At 45.7% G+C, this 19,790-nt stretch overlaps 1 protein-coding gene across 2 annotated transcripts; it reads left to right on the top strand.

Annotated features, from left to right (window-relative positions):
* The first annotated feature begins 1,574 nt into the window (after positions 1-1,574).
* On the top strand, positions 1,575-12,399 carry LOC147012328 (uncharacterized). Of its 2 annotated transcripts, none has more exons than XM_085857863.1 (3): positions 1,575-1,710; positions 5,947-6,050; positions 8,866-12,399. In XM_085857863.1, the coding sequence occupies exon 3, from the start codon at positions 9,197-9,199 to the stop codon at positions 10,133-10,135; it is 939 nt and encodes a 312-aa protein (XP_085713989.1). In that variant the 5' UTR covers positions 1,575-1,710; positions 5,947-6,050; positions 8,866-9,196; the 3' UTR covers positions 10,136-12,399. Both variants share the same exon structure in this region, with proteins under 2 accessions (XP_085713989.1, XP_085713990.1).
* The last annotated feature ends 7,391 nt before the right edge of the window (positions 12,400-19,790 follow it).

Here is a 19,790-nt window from a genome sequence, read left to right as displayed (position 1 = left end):
CGTTTGTGAGGTGTCAGTTGGTTTGTGCCTTTCCTGTTTCACCCCCACTTTCCCCTTCCTCGTCTCTCTGTGTTGTAGTTTGGTCACCCCCACGTGTCCTTCTCTCCTTCTCCAAGATCTCACTCTCAGTTCTATTCTACTGTTGGTGTTTCCCGCTTTCCATCTTGTTCCTTTACATTCTGCTCAAGCTCTTCCATGAGCCTCAATCAGGAATAAAAAATAAACTGATCCATCATAGCACAAGGAATGGAATTGCAGCGCAAGGATGGGAACAGGGATTCAACAGGTTAGCGATCGGCTCAGTCGTAGAAATGGGACAGATCACGAGGTGACTGGAGGCAGCTGACATGATTTGGAGATGGTAATAATGGAAGGGGTTTCTGGCAGATTAAGGGAGGGTTGCTAAAAGATCAGGGTACATGTTCGCATGGGGGGAGAGGAAATGGGAGAGAGGGACTCAGGACTTCCTCAATTTTGAGAATCTAACTTGTAGCGTGGTCATTATGTGTTCTAAACAGCAGTGAAGGATAAAAAATTCGTGGGGATGCAACAATTTTTACTGAGATTTTGACCATTTACATGAGGAAAGTAAGGAACGAGCAGCTGCCTTGCAAGGAGCAACTCACAACAAAAGTAAAAAAAAACCATTGTCGTTCAGTCGACAGGTGTGCCTGCATCGCTGACAGATATGGAGCTTCGGTCGGATACCTAAAGTGCGGTGTTGGGCTGAGGCATTCTCGTAGGTTAAATGGGCCATAGACAGACATGGGAGGCAGTTTTTCAGTAAAGGGTACGTTTTGAGACGTCACAGCAGCAACACCTGACAAGGTGCTCAAAAAAACAAAAAGAAAATGTGGTTGAAGGTTCAGACAGGTACAGATCAGATTTGGCCGGATCAGATGGGATACAGCCATTTATTTGGAGGGGCTGCCAAGTCTACCAAGAGTGTTTACCTCTAATTCCCACTGCGCAAGGAAGTTAAGCACCCTCCTCCCTCTATGGAGAATCTCCTCTGATTTATCATGGGATCTGGTACAAATGTTATACAGCATGCAAGAACCTCTCATCAGAGGTATTTGGAAAGGGAAGTTTTTCTTTTGGAATGTAAACTACGGTATTTGTAATGGCGACCCTGGCTAAGATTCAAGTGTTCTTGAGAGTAAAGAGGTCAGGGTAGTAAATTGAGAATTGGAAAGAAAGGGTAGAGAATATCAGTCAATAAAATAGAGTGTAAGAGTGTAAGAGGATCAGGGAAGAGGAGACAGAGAGAGAGAAGTAATGGAGGGGTATGAACGGGGGAATGTCCGGAATGTAAGTGGGGAGGGTTGTGTCAAAGATTTCTCCATTTTGGGGGACATAATATGTAGATTGTGTCTGACAAGTGTCTGCAGACTCATCTGCAGCATCGTAATCTCATCCATTATGACAGAATGTAATGCTTAAAGTGATTTTTATCTTCTTTAAAATTCGTAGGTGTTTGGTTAAGTTCATAGCTCCTCATCAGGATATAAATCAAGTTTAATAAAACGCATTTGCTTTAATTACATAATCCTCTGTTTTTCTTGCACCAGACGAGTCCACAACCACACTGTAAGAAACAAAATCATTGCCCGTGACCAGCAGAGGAACTTCTGACTGCAAACCGCCTTCGTGAACTCTCAGAAGCACCTTTTGACTGACCATCACGTCTTCACATCATCTCGCCACCAGGTACCCATGAAAGTGATGCACTCGCAGTTTCCATTTGTCTGTCCCCACTCATTTCCAGGTAGATGAGGGACTACATGTTGTATCAGATAATAAGGTAAAACACAAGTTTTTGTTATTGTGTCAATACTTGAAGGTAGAGGCTGTGATTGACTGCAGAGTGAGCTCTACAATTTAAGGCCTAAAACTTTTAAAAACCACAGTTTGCCATGGATGCTCGCTTTCCATCAACCATTCTTTTTTTCCAACTTCAGTGCCAACTCACCCCCCTCACCCCTCACTCTCACTCTCAAAGCAACCATCCTACTCTTCTCCCTCCAAGCCTCCCTCTCACCTCTCTCAAAAATTCGCCCCTCACCTTTCTCCCACCTTTCATCCCCCTCACTCTTCCTTCTCAAAGTTTCCCCCCCTCTCATCCACCAACCTGCCTCCCTCCACTGCCCTCTCACCTCCATCTCTTCACTCCACCTCATCTAATCCTCAACTGCCTTCTTCCTTGTCTCTTGTCCCCCCTCTCCCCCAGCACCACAGAGCCTTTCCTCCTCCTCATTCGGCCCCCTCCCCTCGCTATTCTGCAATACCCCACACTCCTTCAGCAACCCTCCTTACCTGCCCCCCTCGTCCCTTGCCTACCCTCCCCCTCCCCCTCCACCTCCTGCACCCAAAGCCTCCTCCCCTTCCTCTTCATTAAAAGTGTGGACCTCAAATATCCGGGGCCTTCGCTCAAACCTTTCAGATCTTTCCATACAGGTTGCCACTGACAAACCAGACATTATCTGCCTAACAGAAACTTTCCTCTCCCAAGACGTGTCTGACTCCCAAGTATCTCTCCCTGGTTACTCCCTCTTACGGTATGACAGACCTGAGCCTCGTCCTGGTGGAGGTGTTGCTCTCTTCATCAAAGACTCTATCCCTCACTCTCCATGCACTGCTCTCACTCCCCCACACCCCCAGGAATACCTCTGGCTTCGGCTTCCCCTCCACTCCCACCTCATGTTTATATGTGTACTGTACCGTCCACCGAACAGTGATGACTCCATCTACACCTCACTATTCGAAAACATGGACCATCTTCTATCTTCTCATCCAAACTCTCTCTTCCTCTTATGTGGTGACTTCAATTGTCATCACGCCAGTTGGCTAGGTGTGGGTACCTCTCTCACCTGCCATGGCACCTCAGCAAAAGCTTTCTGCGACTCATTGGGACTGACTCAATCGGTCAACTTCCCGACCCGGATCTCAACCAATGGTACTCCATCTCTTCTGGATCTGATTTTGACAAATTTCCCTGACAATATCTGCTGCTCTTCCTTCGCTCCAATTGGTTCTTCTGACCACGTCCTTGTCAAAGTGGACATCTCTCTGGCTGTTATCAGAGAACCACCTCACCGCCGTCGAGTCTGGCATTTCACTCAAGCCGACTGGCAGGGTCTCCGAGCAGCCATCAAACTTACAGACTGGTCTCCTATCACTACTTTCTCAAACATCAACTCATCCTGGGAATTCTTTCAAAGAAACTTGCTCTCCCTTGTGCACAGATTTATCCCCTCTCGTGTTCAGTTGTCCTACCCTTCCTCCCGCCCTTGGTTTACTGAAGCTTGTGGCGAGGCAGTTGTCCTGAAACAACTTGCCTTTGCCTCATGGAAAGCAAACCCAACTGAGGGCAATCTCAGTTCTTTCCACAAAGCTCGGAACAAGTGTGTATCTACCCTCAGGAGAGCCAGAAAACAACATCTTTCTCATCTCAAGTCTGAACTCTCAAACCTCTCTCCCTCCTCAAAATCCTGGTGGCGTTTAATCAAATCTGTTTCTGGTGTATGTTCCCCCTCCATCCCTCCCTTACCTCAAATGGCCGCACTGCTGATTCCACACGTGATAAAGCTGAATGTCTAAACTCGGTGTTTGCAGCTAAATCTTGTGTCCTAAACCCATTACTATCTCTACCCACTTTACCCAGTCGCACCCAACTGTCCCTGGACTCTGTGTCCTTTTCTCCTGACAAGGTGGAGAGCTTGCTTTCAAACCTCGAGTCAGATTCTGCAACCGGTCCAGACGGCATCAGCCCACGTGTCCTCAAAGCCTGCTCTTCTGCTCTTGCTCACCCTCTCTCTGTTATATTAACCCTCTCATTTGCCCAAGGTCATCTGCCATCTGCTTGGAAATCTGCTAACATCACTGCCCTGCATAAAAAGGTGCAAAAACAGATCCCTGTAACTACAGACCAATCAGCCTTCTCCCAATCATCAGCAAGGTGATGGAATCCATCATCGCTTCAGACATGAAATCCTTCCTCTTCTCCAATGGCTTGATTTCCAATCATCAATTTGGTTTCAGACCAGGTCACTCTTCCCTGGATATGCTGCTTCTGCTCTCCCATCAATGGATGGAGGTCCTCAATGCCAGACAGGAAATCCGAGCCATATCCCTGGACATATCACGTGCTTTTGACACAGTCTGGCACCCTGCCCTACTCACCAAACTCTCTTCCCATGGTATTCAAGGCCATCTCCACTCATGGCTCGCAGACTTCCTCTCCTGTCACAGTCAACCTGTGGCCCTAAATGGAGTTCTTTCATCCCCTCTTCCTGTGCAGGCTGGAGTTCCTCAAGGTAGCGTTCTGGGCCCTGTTCTTTTGCTGGTTTTCATCAATGATCTCTCGGACTCTCTGGAAAATCCTCTATTTCTCTTTGCCGACGACTCCACCCTCTGCCGTACCATCTGTCATCCCTCAGACCGGCAAGCAGCAGCTTCTTCGCTCACTGCAGATCTGGATAAAATCACAAACTGGTCCAACACGTGGAACATGTCTTTCAATCCAGACAAATCTCACACTCTCACTATGTCTCTTCGAAAGAACCATTTACAAAACCCCCCCATCCACTTTCTCAACAATCCTCTGGAAGAAGTCTTTTCTTTCAAGCTTCTAGGTCTCACTATCTGCCATGACCTTTCCTGGGAAAGTCACATTTCCAACCTCGCCTCAAAAGCCAGTCGCCGACTGGGAATCCTCTGTCGTGCAAAGTCCTTCCTCCGCCCTCTTGAGCTCCTGACCACTTACAAAGCTTTTGTCCGTAGCCTGATGGAGTACTGCTCTCCCCTCTGGGCTGGTGCTCCTGCCTCCCACCTTTCTCGGCTTCACGCTGTCGAAACCAGGGCATTTAAGATCATCGGCATCTCCCGCAATGAAGCTGAGTCTTTGGGCCTCTCACTCAATCACCGCAGGTTGGTCGGTGGTCTTTCTGTCTTCTACCGACTCCTCTCCAGCCTTGCCCCCCTGCTCTCTCTGCGATTTGTCCCCACCACATTTCCACAGGGCACTCAAGGTCCGCCAACAACCCCCTTCTGGTAAAACTACCAAAATCACGAATCACTGCTCATCTTCACTCTTTCATTCCTCTTTTTTCCCGCCTTTGGAATAAACTTCCTCACTCTATTCTTTCCCATTCTTCCCTCCAGGCTTTCAAAACAGCTGTTCACCACCACCTCTTATCTTCCCCCATCCAAATCCTCGATCTTTTCTACCCCCGATAATCCACCCAAGCCCACTTCCTTCATTTCTCCTGCTTTCCTTCCTGAAAGTCCCCGAAATGTCCATCTTCTCTTCGCCACGTTCCCCGTCCCATCCCCATCCCTCTCCCTTCTACAGTTCACCTAATGTGTCTGTTCCCCACTGTTTTGTCCCTTCCACTCCCGCCCCTCTTGTCTCATGCCTCCTTGCTGTGAGTTGTGTGTTAGCTCTCATACGAGCCTCGACCAAGGTATACAAAAAAAAAGGCAACCTACATATATTGTACCCCTCCTCCCCCACCCACATTCTCTCTCTCTCTCTCTCTCTCTCTCTCTCTCTCTCTCTCTCTCTCTCTCTCTCTCTCTCTCTCTCTCTCTCTCTCTCTCTCTCTGTCTGTCTGTCTGTCTGTCTGTCTGTTTATAGCTGGGTGTGTTTATAGCTGGGTTGGGATTCAAACCTCGGCGAGACAACTGAGAAGCCAATACGCATATGTCGAAGCTATCGTACACCTTACAATGAAAGAGGAATCGTCACAGTTACTTTTAGATGAATTCCCACGTCATGTAGTCTGCCAACTGCAAGGACGTGTGTTACACCACACTTAGTTTTTCTTGGTGGGAACTACTGCAGTCTGGAGTAAATTCCTTCAATTATTTTTAAGGTAATTTAACACTTCAAAGTAATTTTATTGAAGTTGGAATGTAAACAAAATCTCCCCACTTCTTTTGCAGCCACCTGGTGGAGCACCTTTCCTGCTCGATTCTCGGTTGAACCACAATGGGCATACTTGTACACCGGTCGGCTGTCACGAGATGTACAGTACCTGCCTTTAAAGGTACTCCAAAAGAGTTGAGCCTTCATTTGGGAGAATGAATCGCAAGGTTTGAAAATTTGCTCACGGACGCAATTACGGGATGGGAAAAATTGCATGACATTTGTCACAACCGGGATATAACTCGTGGGATTACGATCCCAAACGAACATTCAACACCTAAAATGTTGTGGATCATTTATTATGACACTTTATTAACGGGATCTCGAAGTTGAAACGGCTCGACCGTCCTCGTTTTTCTTCCACTGCTGTCCCCCGAGCTGTTCTCATTTCACCTTTCCTGTCTGGAGCTGCTTGCGACTGTCACTTGTATTTACTCCAAGCCCTTGTCCTGCCCTCTTGGTGAGCTTTGTTGCTTCATCCCACATCTACGTGACGATTTTGAGCATCTGGAACAGGTGAGAATGAGGTCATCTGTTCAATGGGTATGAAGGATATGCTAAGAAGTCTATCAATGTTGTCCAACGATACGAGTTCTCTCACAAGGAACTTCAACACAGGAGTTCATTTGGACCACCGAGCATGTGCAATGGTTGCCAACCCTATGATTGTTTTTGTCCGTGCTCTATCCTTTTAAAATGCTGGGGATCGAGCAAGTAAGCAGTTCCATTCGTTTTAAAGTCTTTGGTATGACTCAGACGGGGTTCAAACCACCGACCTCCCAGACTCAGACTCAGAGTGGATGCTCTAACATCAAACCATTAAGCAGCTGAGTCTGGTAAGCAGTAATTTTCTTCTTTCCCCTTTCTCTTTCTGGTGGATTTTTAAAAACTTATCTGGAAAAGAAGAGCATCAACGTTGTCAAAGTGCATTTTAAAGTTTGGATGCTTGTGCTGTCTGCAGCCCCAAGCTGTTATTCAAACTCGCATGAAGACCCATCACTTCGCTGATGGGAATCCCAATCTTTGCTGTGATGGCCAATCTATGGGGCAAGAACAAAAAAGGATTCCTGGGAGATCCTGCCCTCCGTGTGGGGATAACCAGTGTCCCAAGTTGGCATTTGCAGTTTCGACATGTCTGCCCATGTACCCATGCACACAAACAGACGTTTTTCTATTTTATTTTACTTTTTTTGCAGAACAAACCTTCCCGGGAGTTTCCTGAATCCACCGTCGTTGGATTTATTGAAATCTGTTGATCCATTCTCAAGTTATAGCTCGACAAACAGACAGGGCTCCTTTTATAATATAGATATTAGTCAGCCTTGTTCTCACATTCAGGTGAGATGCAGAGAATCGGGAAGTAGCATTTGGGACTTTGTCAAGGATACCAGCACTGATGGCCAACTGTTTTTGGGAGAGAGCTTGGAGTCTTTAAAGTTCACAGGGAAATATATGGTGTTCCAAGAAGAAACGGACAACTTTGGCTTTTATATTTAGATCCACAAATGATACAAACAATGATACCCTTTCGTTTATGTGATACAGAACTTCATCAAGTTTTCTTTCTTTTCAGGTCTGATGGTTTGATGTAAACGAAAATGGCGACTCCACAGGAGAAAGCTCAATGCTTCGAATGGTTCATCGAGACGAGATCCGTCACGCAAGTTCAGCGTAATTTCCGTAAAGCGTTCAGCATAAACAGCGATGTGGAAGTTGTCAGAAACAGAAAAGTATCGGTCAACCAAACACAAGTGCAGCAGACATTGACCGAGTGCATGAATCATTTCAACAAAGTCCCAGAAAATCAATTTGACATGTACCCAGAGAACTGGGATGACCAACTACCACTGTACACAGGATTTTGCATAAAAGACTGAAACTTCATGCGTATAAGGTGCAGATTCTGCAGGAACTCAAACAAAATGACGGACTCAAAACGCAAGGCGTTTGTCTTCGAAATGCTGTCGCACAGAGGATGACGAATATTTCCTGAAAAAGGTCATGTTCACCGAGAAAGTTTGCTTTCATGTATCGGGGGAGGTGAAGCAGTACAATGTGAGGATCTGGGGCTCTAAAAACCCATACATGGTCATTGAACACATCCGCGACAGTCCAAAGGTCGATGTGTGGTGTAGCCTTCACCATGACTGCTTGGTTGGTCCATTTATCTTTGCGGAGGATACAGTGACCTCAACAATTTACATGAACATGTTTGAAGGATTTGCCTTCCCACAGATTGAAGACCTGCAACTCAATATCAATTTTCAACAGGACGGTGCTCCCCCTCATTGGGCCTTGGTCGTTCGAGCCGTCCTGAATTAAAATTTTCCAGGTCACTGGAGTGGCCGAGATAGCCCAACCGCCTGGCCCCCACAATCACCAGACATAACCCCCTTGATTTTTTTTCTGTGGGTGTTTATCAAAGATGTTGTCTCCAACACCAAGGTGGCAAACCTGCAGGATCTTTGTTCTCGGATCACAGCTGCATGGTCACTGGTGGGCATGAACATGCTGAGCCGAACATGGCAAGAACTTGAGTTCCTTGTTGCGAGAAGTGTATTGTTTTTTTATGGTTTCGTACTCGCATGGGTTGATAGAAAAAAAATTAGCTTCATTGCCAGAGTGGCAACCTTGGGGAACTCCGATATATAATTTGCATAAATCCAAAATGGCCATTGCGGACGGAGGTGGAAAATAACTTTTCAACCAATCAACCTACAATCACATGTGATACATTTTTTCCGGATAATTTTGAGGTGAGGAATCTATTTCTAAGTTCAGTTGTGTGGTTCAGGGTCAAAGGTTAAGTTCAATGTCATTTTTGGACTATTGAGGGGTTTAAAACTTTTTGACCCCTGCATCAACTTTAGATCACTCCGACTCGATAGTTGATGAACGATCCCGTTGATTCTAATCTCACCTCTTCTTCTTTTCAGAGAAAAGTATGATGGCTGACTCAAGGTGTCTTCTCCCGGTGTGTCACGGAGGTGGAGAAGAAATGAAATTCACTGAGATCGGGATCAAGAAGCTCATCTCGTGAGCCAAATCCCGTGGAGATGGGCACCTGCCAGCTAAGCTACAGAACATTATTGATGTTGGTGGAGATGCGGCAAGCATAGCCTGCCACAAAGGTTGCTACTGTACTTGTACATCAAAACAGAAAATTGAGAGAGTGAGAAAGTCACAGAAAAGAAAGGCTGAAGATGAAGGTGTAAGGACAACTACAAGGCCTCATACTAAGGTGTGTTTGAGTACAAATGTGATTGTATGTTCTGTAGCGAGGAATGTTTACCCATTGATGAGAGACACCCAGAAAGATGGGACCGCGTTCGTGATTGTATGACCAAAGAACGTTTTGACACAGAACGTAACCTACTCCCAACTATGAAAGATATGCTCCTTGATGTTGCTGCGCAGCGTAATGATGATGTCGCAAGAATGGTCAAGTTGCACCTTGCTTTTGTTTGTGATCTACCTTCCGCTGAGTGCAAGTACCACGTCCACTGCTATAACAGTTTCACGAAAGTCACCACATATGCTGATTTGCCAACTGGTAGTGCAGATGAAAATGCTCTGAAGGAAGTCATCGAGTACATGAACCGAGACAGGTCCAGAATATGGAATAGTGTTGAACTGCATTCCCTGTACTCGGATCTAGATGGCAAGCTCGCTCGATGTGACATGTTTCGCAAGTTGACTGACTGCATGAGTAAGGATGTTATCGTTGTTCCGGTAGATGGCTGTGCTACCATTGTTGGTTTCCGTGAGTCCGTTGCTAAAAGTCTCAAGAGAGTTAAGGTAGATGATACGGATGAGAGGAGCATTGCTTCGGTGGTGAGGCAGAGCAAGCATGAGGCACGGTCGGTCAAGTACAACAGTGCCAATTATGACCTATCAGAGTTTACACAGGCCAACACAATCAAGGCGACCAGCCCAAGTTTGTTGAAGTTGGTTTCAGACCTGGTCTCCAGTTGTAAAGTGACCAAGAAATCTCTGAGCCTGAGCCAGTCAATTCAGAGTCACGTTGCAGGTACCAGAAATCAGATAACATTAGGACTGGCTGTCAAACTGTTGCACCGGCATGGCAGTTCCGAACTTCTCAAACTCCTTCATGAGCATGGCTTCACGACCTCATACGATGAGGCCCTGAGATTCCGAAAATCGGCCGCTCGTCTACTCTGTGAAAATGCACAGGTTCTGCACTAGTTCCTGGGGTTGTGTAGAACCATCGGCGTCATCTTCACGTGATTTGACAACTTCGATCCCCAGGTATTCACACCCAATGGTCGACGCACTACCCATGTCCTCTCACATGAATTCCAGCAACCTCATCCCGCAGGTATGCTGGAGTATGGCCATGCTAAGCCAGGGATGAGCAGCCTCATCATCCCCAGACTCTCTAAGAATGCCGCCCAGTCAAAGACCAGCAGTAGCTCATCAGGCAGCCTTCCTCTGCAACACTACACCGGGCCGACCAAGGTGAACCCACCAGCTGTAGAAGCCACTTCTGGCATCTCCTACCAATAAGTATGTGCCCGGCAGGTGAGTCTAGCTACTGCGCAGGAGAAGGACATGAAGTGGCTGAACATGCTCAACACACAGGAGAACGCAATGAAGTGGAGTGGGTTCAACAATCAGGAGGCGCACAATGATCAAGCTCAGAAGAAGCCAGTGAGTACCTACATGTTCGGACCTCTCATCGACGCCAAAGCCGCTCATCTGGACATGGTGCTAACTTCGCTGGAGTACCTCAAGAAGTCGTTGGCTGACATGGGGATGTCCTATGCCCACATCTCCGTCGACCTGCAGCTGTCCATGGTGGCCAGCCAAATCAAGTGGAATGACGTCGATCGCTTCAAAAACGTCATTCTCAGACCTGGCATCATGCACATCGTGCAGTCCTTCGGTGGCTGCATCGGCAAACTCATGCACGGGTCGTGTATTGAACCTCTCATCAGCTCAGCGTTTGGAGGGCTAACAGGAATCATGAGCGGCAAGTCTTGGGTTCAGGCCATGCGAGCGTTCCGGATGGTTTTGACTACTCTTCTGAGCAAGTTCTTCACCACTGGTCCCAAAACATTCCAGGACTTAAGCGACTACCTTGAAACGTGTCAGCAACACCTAAATGGCAGGCACTGGGTCGATAACCTGATAAAGCCTCCTCTGTTCATCCAACTGCTTCATAGCGAGAGGGAGGGAGATTTCCTGCTGCAGCAGCTAACGCTCGAGCGTATACTCCCCTACCTGCAGATCCTGGGAATGCACTATATTACTGGTTCAGATGCTACCTCATACCTGTTTGGCAAGGGGAAAGTGTCGGCCCTGAAGACCCTGAGAGCTGGCGACTTCCCAGACCTGTATTCACCCATGCACAGCTTGATGCCACCCATGCACAGCTCATGGAAATAGGACAGGTGTTCTTCTGTGCTCTATATGGTCAGCAACAGGGGACCACGATGAGTGAGGCGAGGTACCATATGTATACAAAGAAGCCTGGCAAGCTGCTCAAGATCATGTCGCTACCACCAACAGAGCAAAATCTCTTCCTGCACATCTTGCGCACTCATCTGCAGACCATACTCGCAAAATCTGCTGACCAGCAGGCTCCACCTGAACTTGACATCACGAAGTATGGGTGGGAAATAAAAGATGGCACCCCAGTACCAGCAACCTCCGATCAGCCCCCAGGACCCCAAGATCTCATGGATGTAGTGCGGTGTGGCTGGAAGGCAGCAGTGAAGGCGTGTGGCACTGAACGTTGCAGCTGTCACCATGGAAAGATATCATGCACTGTGTACTGCGCTTGTGTTTGTAGTGACGCCTGCTTGAACCCATTCAAGACAGGAGACGAAGACCAAGATGAAGTGGAAGAGGAAAGAGAAGCAGATGTGGAAGATGACGAGGAAACTGAACATCTTGATCTTGCATTCGGGTCTGATGATGAATTGGAGTGATCGCCGTTAATGAATAAATGCTTGACCACCATCGCTCTGAAAATTTCATTATTATTATATTATTTCATTTTTGGCCGAAAATGACTTTGACCTTGACCTTTGACCCCAAATCACAAAATTGACCTCAGAAATAGATTTCTCAGGTCAAAGTTATGCAGAAAAGAGGTATCACACGTGATTGTAAGTTAATTGGTTGAAAAGTTATATTCCACCCCCGTCCGTTGTGGCCATCTTGGATCTACGCAAATTAGCGGAGTTCCCCAAGGTTGCCGCTCCGGAAACCAAGCCAAATTTTCTCTATAGACCCATGTGAGTACGAAACCATCAAAAAAACAATACACTTCTCATTACAACAAGGTTTAGTACAGAACATACGGGTTGCAAACTGACTAAATTCCACGACGAATGCCAAAAAATGAATGACTTCCTTAAAGACATTCAATCGTTCAGAAGAGAACTGAATGACATTTTTGTTGGCTGGAAACAACTCCTCTCACATCCTCTGACCTTGAATGAGTCGAGTCAAAGGTGAGAAAGTGTGTGTGTGTGTGTGTGTGTGTGTGTGTGTGTGTGTGTGTGTGTGTGTGTGTGTGTGTGTGTGTGTCTTTGTCTCTCTCTGTCTCTCTCTCCCTCTGTCTCTCTCTCCCTCTATCTCTGTCTCTTTGTCTCTGTCTATATCTCTCTTGAGTGTTGACTCATTATTATTTTTATTTTTTTATTTTTCAGTTTAAACACCTGTCTGGATGCCAAACACACAACTTAATCTTCTGGAGGAATCTGACATGACACTCAATCTTCTGGAGGTAAATGTTATATTTCTAATTTTATTATTATCATAATATAATCATCTTTATATACCCTAATTGTTCTTCCCTCTTTGTTTTGAACAGAATATGTTGTCTGAGTTTCAAAACCAAAACAAACCATCAGACTGCTGCAAAAGAAGATTTTGTTCAATGTTTGTAATCTTGTTTTATTATATACTAGCCGAAACCCCGTCACAGACGGATTCCGTTCCATGAGCCCAATATGACAGCCAGTGGCGGCTCTTGTAAGAGCCGGATCCCAGTCGATGTACTCCATGGCCTTACCTAATGAGGCCTACACAACGTCCTTGTACACGACATTTTTGGTGTCCACTATTCCTTGTGAAGAAGTCCCCTGATTTGTGCACGTGTCTACTTTGACGTACACCATGTCAAAACTTCTCAGGTCACAGTACCGAGAAAAACGTGCCGCAACCGCGAGGAGGAGCACAAAATTGGTCCTTCAGTATTAATATATAGAAGATACATTGTTTCTTGTTACATTTTTTTGTGTGAAATTCACATTCTGAGGTAGTCAGCATGTGCAGAAGAGGGTTTTACATTCCAGACGCTATTTTCGAGGAGTGGAATTACACCTCTCAGTGGTGACGGTCTGTCGACGACAGATGTAATGACGTCAGCGAATGACCGATGATGTCATGACGTCCTTGCGCCTCTCAGCGGTGATGTCACACATCACCATGAAAAACGAAAAGTGTTTATTCTGCTTCAGAGTTGAAGTTTGACTGTTGCCACGATGTGCGATGCACTCTTACAGGTACGAAGTTTCTTTCAGTCCAGGTCACAGTACCGAGAAAAACGTGACGCAACCGCTATGAGGAGCACAAAATTGGTCCTTCAGTATTAATATATAGATGCTTTCCTTATAATTATCTGATTTTGAATTACAAGAAAAGAATAAAGGAGATGTAAAGGGGGGAGGGTTAGGGTTGCGGGGTAGGTGTGCTCCCCCAACAACCCACAACCCCCCTCATCCCTCTCCCCTCCCCTCCCCGTGTGTGTGTGTGTGTGTGTGTGTGTGTGTGTGTGTGTGTGTGTGTGTGTGTGTGTGTGTGTGGGGAAGGGTGGGCGGTGGGATGAGGGGGGTGGGGCATGTGTGGGTGGGGCTTGTGTGGGTGGGTAGGGCTTGTGTGCAGGGCTGGATTATTGTCTTCATAGGCCAAGGCCCTTGAGATTTCGTAGGCCAAATTCAAGAGTGACCAAAATGACGATTTTGAACATGAAATTTAATCGTAACAGACTGCGGTAAATGGCGATTTGTCTGACTTTCAAATATACAAGTGCCTGTAAAATCCAATTCAGCTTCGAAATTGAGAAACAAACGATACAGAAAACAAATTCGGAGGAATGTATGGAGTAATAATGGAGGAAAACAAATCGACACGATCACTTTGGAGAAATTGATTTGCTTCATCAGCTCAGATTCAACACAAAGCAGAGCGAGCGTGGACACGCGCACCTGCCCCACGGTCGACCGATGACAATTTTTCACGCGCTTTAGTGTACTGAAGGAGCGTTCACCTTCACAGCTCGTAGCAAACATCGAACAATATATTCGGAGGGCAACAAAAATATTGGGGAATGTCTGTCAAATTGTTGTGAATAATGTACTTGAGCATGTCCGATGCATCGATGAACTTGGAGCATTTCGAGCAAAGTTCTATTTCCTGAACAATGTCCATTTGAACGTCAGCAGGGTCCGCTGAAACCAGTTTCTCTGCTCTGCGAGAGAGTGTATCATGGTCGAGGCTGTTGGCCGTGGGGATGAATCCAAACAGATCCGTGATTTTCTGATAGCTCTCTCTTCTCCTATGGATTTCTGTCAGAACGCGATCGAGTATGGAGAAGTACGTCTCAACTCTGAACTTCTCCCTGCCAGATTTTGGGGTTTCTTCTTCCTCGTCATTTTCATTGAAGACCTTCTTTCGCTTCTTGACCCGATGATTATCATTTGCGTAAATGATGGACTCAACCATCTTTTTGGCGCGGTCCTGAAATGCATCAAATCTTTCATCATTTCGAAGCAACTCTATGTATTCATAGTGGGCATCATAATGCTGCTTAACCGCTCCGACATCTATTCCAGGTTGTTGGAGACATCTGTTTACTCGATCAATGTTGCCAAGTAGATCAGACCAGACAGCGCACATGATTGCTGTTTCGGTCAGTTCCATCTTCTCAGCCAATGCTTTGGCTTCCAGTCTCACTGACGGAGTGTCTTTAGGGCGCTCGGCTATCTTCATTAGCACCTTCTTTATGTCCTTGTAGCTTATGGAAAACGCTTTACAAGAGTCCGCTCGAGCTGACCACCTCGTATCAGACTCGGACAAACATTTGAGTTTGATGGCATGTTCATCGAGTGACTTATTTAAAATGGCCCATCTTTGGGGAGATGCTGACATAAAGTTATACACGGCTTGAATAAGTCCAAAGTATTTGACGGCTTCCAAGCAACTCTCTGCGGCAGCGACTCCTACCAGATTCAAACTGTGCGCAGCACATGGTACCCACTGGGCCAATGGATTAATTTTACAGACTCTTGCTTGTACGCCTGACTAGACACCGGACATGTTGCTTGCATTGTCGTATGACTGCCCTCGACAATCCATGAGATCAATCCCATTGGCTTCCAGTACCTCTTGCAATCTTCCAAACACATATTCACCATCGTGATGCTCAATGACGACGTACTGTAGAAACCTTTCGACGGCGCTACCATCTTGCATCACATATCAAAATATTACTGTCAACTGATCGATATGCGAAAGGGCTGGCGTCAAATCGATGGAAACACCATAATATTTAGCATCTTTTATTTCTCGCACGATGGTAGATTTAACTTTTTCGGCCAGTAGTAGGATAAACTCGACGCATATTGTTGATGACAGGTACGATACACTTCTCTTTCCCTTGTTCCCATACACTTCAAGATGCTGGGCGAGAAATGGATCGAATTTTGAGACAAGTTCAAAACAACCAAGATAGTTTCCATTGTCAGCACAACCCAGCTGCTCGGTCGTGCCCCAGAACGGAAGCCCTCTTTCGGCGAGGAACGATATTACAGCGACAATTCGCTTCAGGACATTAGTCCAGTAAGCTTCCTCGTGGAGGTACCGCTGTTCAAATGATGTGTGAATCCTGTCTGTCACCTTCATTTTGAGCGACTTTTTGATTGCGAGAATATGGGCAGTCCCACGCTCGTGCGACGCTAGACGTGCAGAGGCATTCTTCCAATCATTGAATCCGATTCGAAAATACTGTGATGGCTTTGGTGATCATCGTTGTTGGGACATAGGAGTTTGCACACGTATCAGTAAAGTTTACCGTTTGATGGAGAAAACAGCATCCAGTCCCTGTTCACCGTTTCCCCGTTTGTGAGTTTCTGCTAAAAGTGTTCGTGCCGAAAATACCGTGTTTTATCTGGATACACTCGGGCTGTATCCGAAAAATCTGCTTTCCTATCTTGGCAGGGAGGATTCTGGATGAAATTGTCCACGAGTTCTGTGGAAAGAGTCCATTCAGCAGGATCAGGATTGAAACTATGAGCCGCAGCACTGTATGCAGTTGTTCCAATGGTTCTCTCGTTGCTTGATGCGACGGTATTGGTATCATCAACTTTCGAAATGTGATGCAATGCGAGATTACTTGATCCCTCAACATTGGCATCAGAAGACTCTGCACGCGCACATTCCGTTTGCTCATCTCAACTCTGGTGAGGTGAAAAAAATTTCAAGATGGATCCAGACAGTCTTTTTGTTTCTGTTTCACGTCTCTTCTTTTTGTCGCGTTTGCAAGTACCACTGTCGTGGTTCCGAATATATCCGTCGGCCATAGTCAAGAATAAAAAGACAAATAAGAGCAAAATGAAGAACTGCAAGCGTCAGGATGCTCGATAATTCGCAGGAAAGTAAGAGGAGGCCAGGATGTTTATACTCAGCGCAAACGTGACTGCACCCGTCAGCCAGACGATAGCGGCGACGCCTGTGATTGGCTGATTGTGATGTGATCACATGGTTCCCATGCTCGCTATCGATGATCACTGTCTGGCAGCATGCCAGCCTCCTTCGCTCACGGTGTGTACAGCCTTCCTGCACATGTCGAGTCACATAATTAAGACTGAAAAGAAAAACCAAAAAAAACGTTGTCGGAAATTTTCGTAGGCCAAGGCCTGGGCCTCACGGGCCAAGTGGTTAATCCGCCCTTACTTGTGTGGGTGGGGCTTGTGTGGGTGGAGCTTGTGTGGTGGAGCAATTTTTAGATCCTCGTGGAGAATCTCTAAGTCTTCAGTTGTTGTTCTTCATCTTCTTGTGGACTTTTTTGTTTCACAACCTACAGTTTTCATCGAAACTTCCTGAAACTTGGCAAATATATGTAAAAATACCCTGCACAGACAGTAACCATCTCCCATTTTGAAAATTCCTCCGAGAAAAAAAGTTATGACGTCAAAATATCGCCGCTAATGGAAATCGCCTGTACCATTATCTCCGAAACTAGGCAAGCTATTTGAATTTTGTTTGCGGGAATCAAGCTGGGCATTAGCATAGATAACACTGGTCAACAATTTTTTACTTTCTGAATGTTGTCTAGATTTCTACAAGTGAATTAGGGTATTCTGGCACTGCTGAATCAGGAAATGGCATCCGTTTCTCTCCATCAGGTCAGGTTTTTGTGCTGTTGATTTGAAAAAATCAGATCTTGTGACAAAATCAATTACATTTTTGTGGCATTATCAGCTGATTTTTGTCAACACATATCATCCTAAACATGTTTTTAAGAAAAAAAAATGTTTTGCCAACAACATTTATTGATTACATGATAGAAACATCGATTACTGTCATCTGAATGGTGGGCATTGATAAAGGTAAGTACAAGTAAATTGCATGTTGCGTCACCACTGTTCAAACTTCAGGGCTTGAACTTCCGTTTCTTCAAACTCCTGGAATGTTCAGCAGCAGGGAGGTCTCTCTTCAGATTCCAACAGTAGTCAGCCATCATGACTGCGTCCCAGCGACCCTGATACCTGGTCTCCATCTCCTTCATGTCCTGATGGAATCTCTCCCCCTGCTCGTCACTCATTGAACCCAGGTTCTCAGGAAACCGGTTCATATGTGAAAATAGATAGTGCATCTTGATGCTCATGTTGCAGCCCAGGTTTCTGAAAGCAGTCAGCATGTTGTTGACAAGTTTTGCGTAGTTTCTGGCCTTATTGTTGCTAAGAAAGTTCTTCACTACCGAAACAAATGTCTTCCACGCTTCCAGTTCCACTTCGTTCATTGAGTTTTTGAACTCTGGATCTCTGATGAGCTGACGGATCTGAGAACCATCAAAGATGCGAGCTTTCAACTTCTCCATGGTCAATCCTGGAAAAGCCTGGCACAAGTAAGTGAAGCAGTCACCATCTTTGTCCAGAGCCTTGGTGAACTGCTTGATTAAGCCGAGCTTGATGTGCAGCGGTGGGAAGAGTATTCTGTCTCTGTCCACCAGAGGGTCGTTGATGACGTTCCTTTCTTTGCATGGCACCAATTCCTCCTGCACAGGCCAGTCCTTCTTCGTGTAATGCTGAGCACGGTCCCTACTATCCCACATGCACAGAAAACATGGGTACTTGGTGAAGCCAGACTGTTGTCCCAACAAAAAGTTTACCATCTTCAGGTCAACACAAATAAACCACTTATGCTGATCATAACCAATTTTCTCCAGCACGTACTTCACCGCTTCATACTTCTCCTTCAGTGTAGTCGAGTGAGCGATGGGTACAGAGGCAAACTGGTTGCCGTTGTGTAGCAGAACACATTTCAGTGATCGCTTGCTGCTGTCAATGAACAGTCTCCAATCTTTGGGTTCGTACTGTGGCACTCCAAGCTTGAGCAGAAGCGCATGTCATAAATTGGCGCATGTAGGTATTGTACATTCTTCAGAGTTCGTTATTTCAAGAAATACAACTTTTTGTATCACATTATTACAAAATCTGCCCCATTAACTTTAGTTTTGATCCACGAACTTTATGCTTTGCCTCACCAATTTTTGGAAGATTTTGAGGTTTTATGACTTCAAACTGATCCCTTTTCGACATAATCACCCAGAACTATCGTACCTGAATACTTCTTGTCATTAAAATAATTATTTCCAATCAAAACAATTATTTGACATGACATTTTACCCCCACCAACTTCTTCTAAAATGCTCCACACATGCGTACATGTGAACAAAAATGTAAAAAACGACATGTGGCCATATCTCAAAAACTTGACCTGATTGAACAAAACTAATGTGAGTTTTGGATTCAGCGCATCAGATTCGTCCTAAATCAGCTTAAAAAATGCAGACAACAAATTTGTTGTTGACCAGTGTAATTTATCGCAAACCTGATACATCACAATGACGTCATATTCGTTTTTAATCCTCAATAATAGGATGACGATCTCAGCTCATTTGAGCTTGTTTTAATTAAATAAACATGTTGTGTGTGGGAACCAATAAACTAATCACTAATTATGTCAATATGATGAATGTGGATGTGGCTTATGTGGGTGGGGTTTGCATGGATGTTGCTTTTGTGTGGATGGGGCTTGTGTGGATGGGGCTTGTGTGGATGGGGCTTGTGTGGGTGGGGCTTGTGTGGGTGGGGCTTGTGTGGATGGGGCTTGTGTGGGTGGGGCTTGTGTGGGTGGGGCTTGTGTGGGTGGGGCTTGTGTGGATGGGGCTTGTGTGGGTGGGGCTTGTGTGGGTGGGGCTTTTGTGAGTGGGGTTTGTGTGGATGTGGCTTGTGTGGATGTGGTTTTGTGGGTGGGGCTTGTGTGGGTGGGGCTTGTATGGGTGGAGTCAAAAGGGGGCGGAGTTAAAAAAGGGGTGGAATCAAATTTTTTTTTACAATTTATCTTTGTCTTTTGTAATTCCTGTGAATAAAATGAACCTAAAATCTCTTCCCCCTTTAAATCACATAATTTGTAAGTCTAAAGGAACTGTACCGATGATATCAACAATTTTAAAAAGTTCATTTGTCCATCGCTTGGTATAACCTTTTTCAAAATGAGATTTCCACCTGTATATTCTTATGATATCACCAACTTTGAACTTCGG

The sequence above is a fragment of the Eptatretus burgeri genome, chromosome 15 (genome assembly GCF_056783735.1).
Source record: "Eptatretus burgeri isolate ZD-2024b chromosome 15, Ebu_testis_v1, whole genome shotgun sequence".
NCBI lineage: Eukaryota > Metazoa > Chordata > Myxini > Myxiniformes > Myxinidae > Eptatretus > Eptatretus burgeri.
The sequence above is the reverse complement of the archived record's forward strand: the minus strand, read 5'-3'. Positions and strand labels throughout refer to the sequence as shown.

Bases quoted from the DNA above. Each gene is read 5' to 3' on its own strand.
- LOC147012328 (XM_085857863.1), top strand. From the start codon at position 9,197: ATGTTCTGTAGCGAGGAATGTTTACCCATTGATGAGAGACACCCAGAA.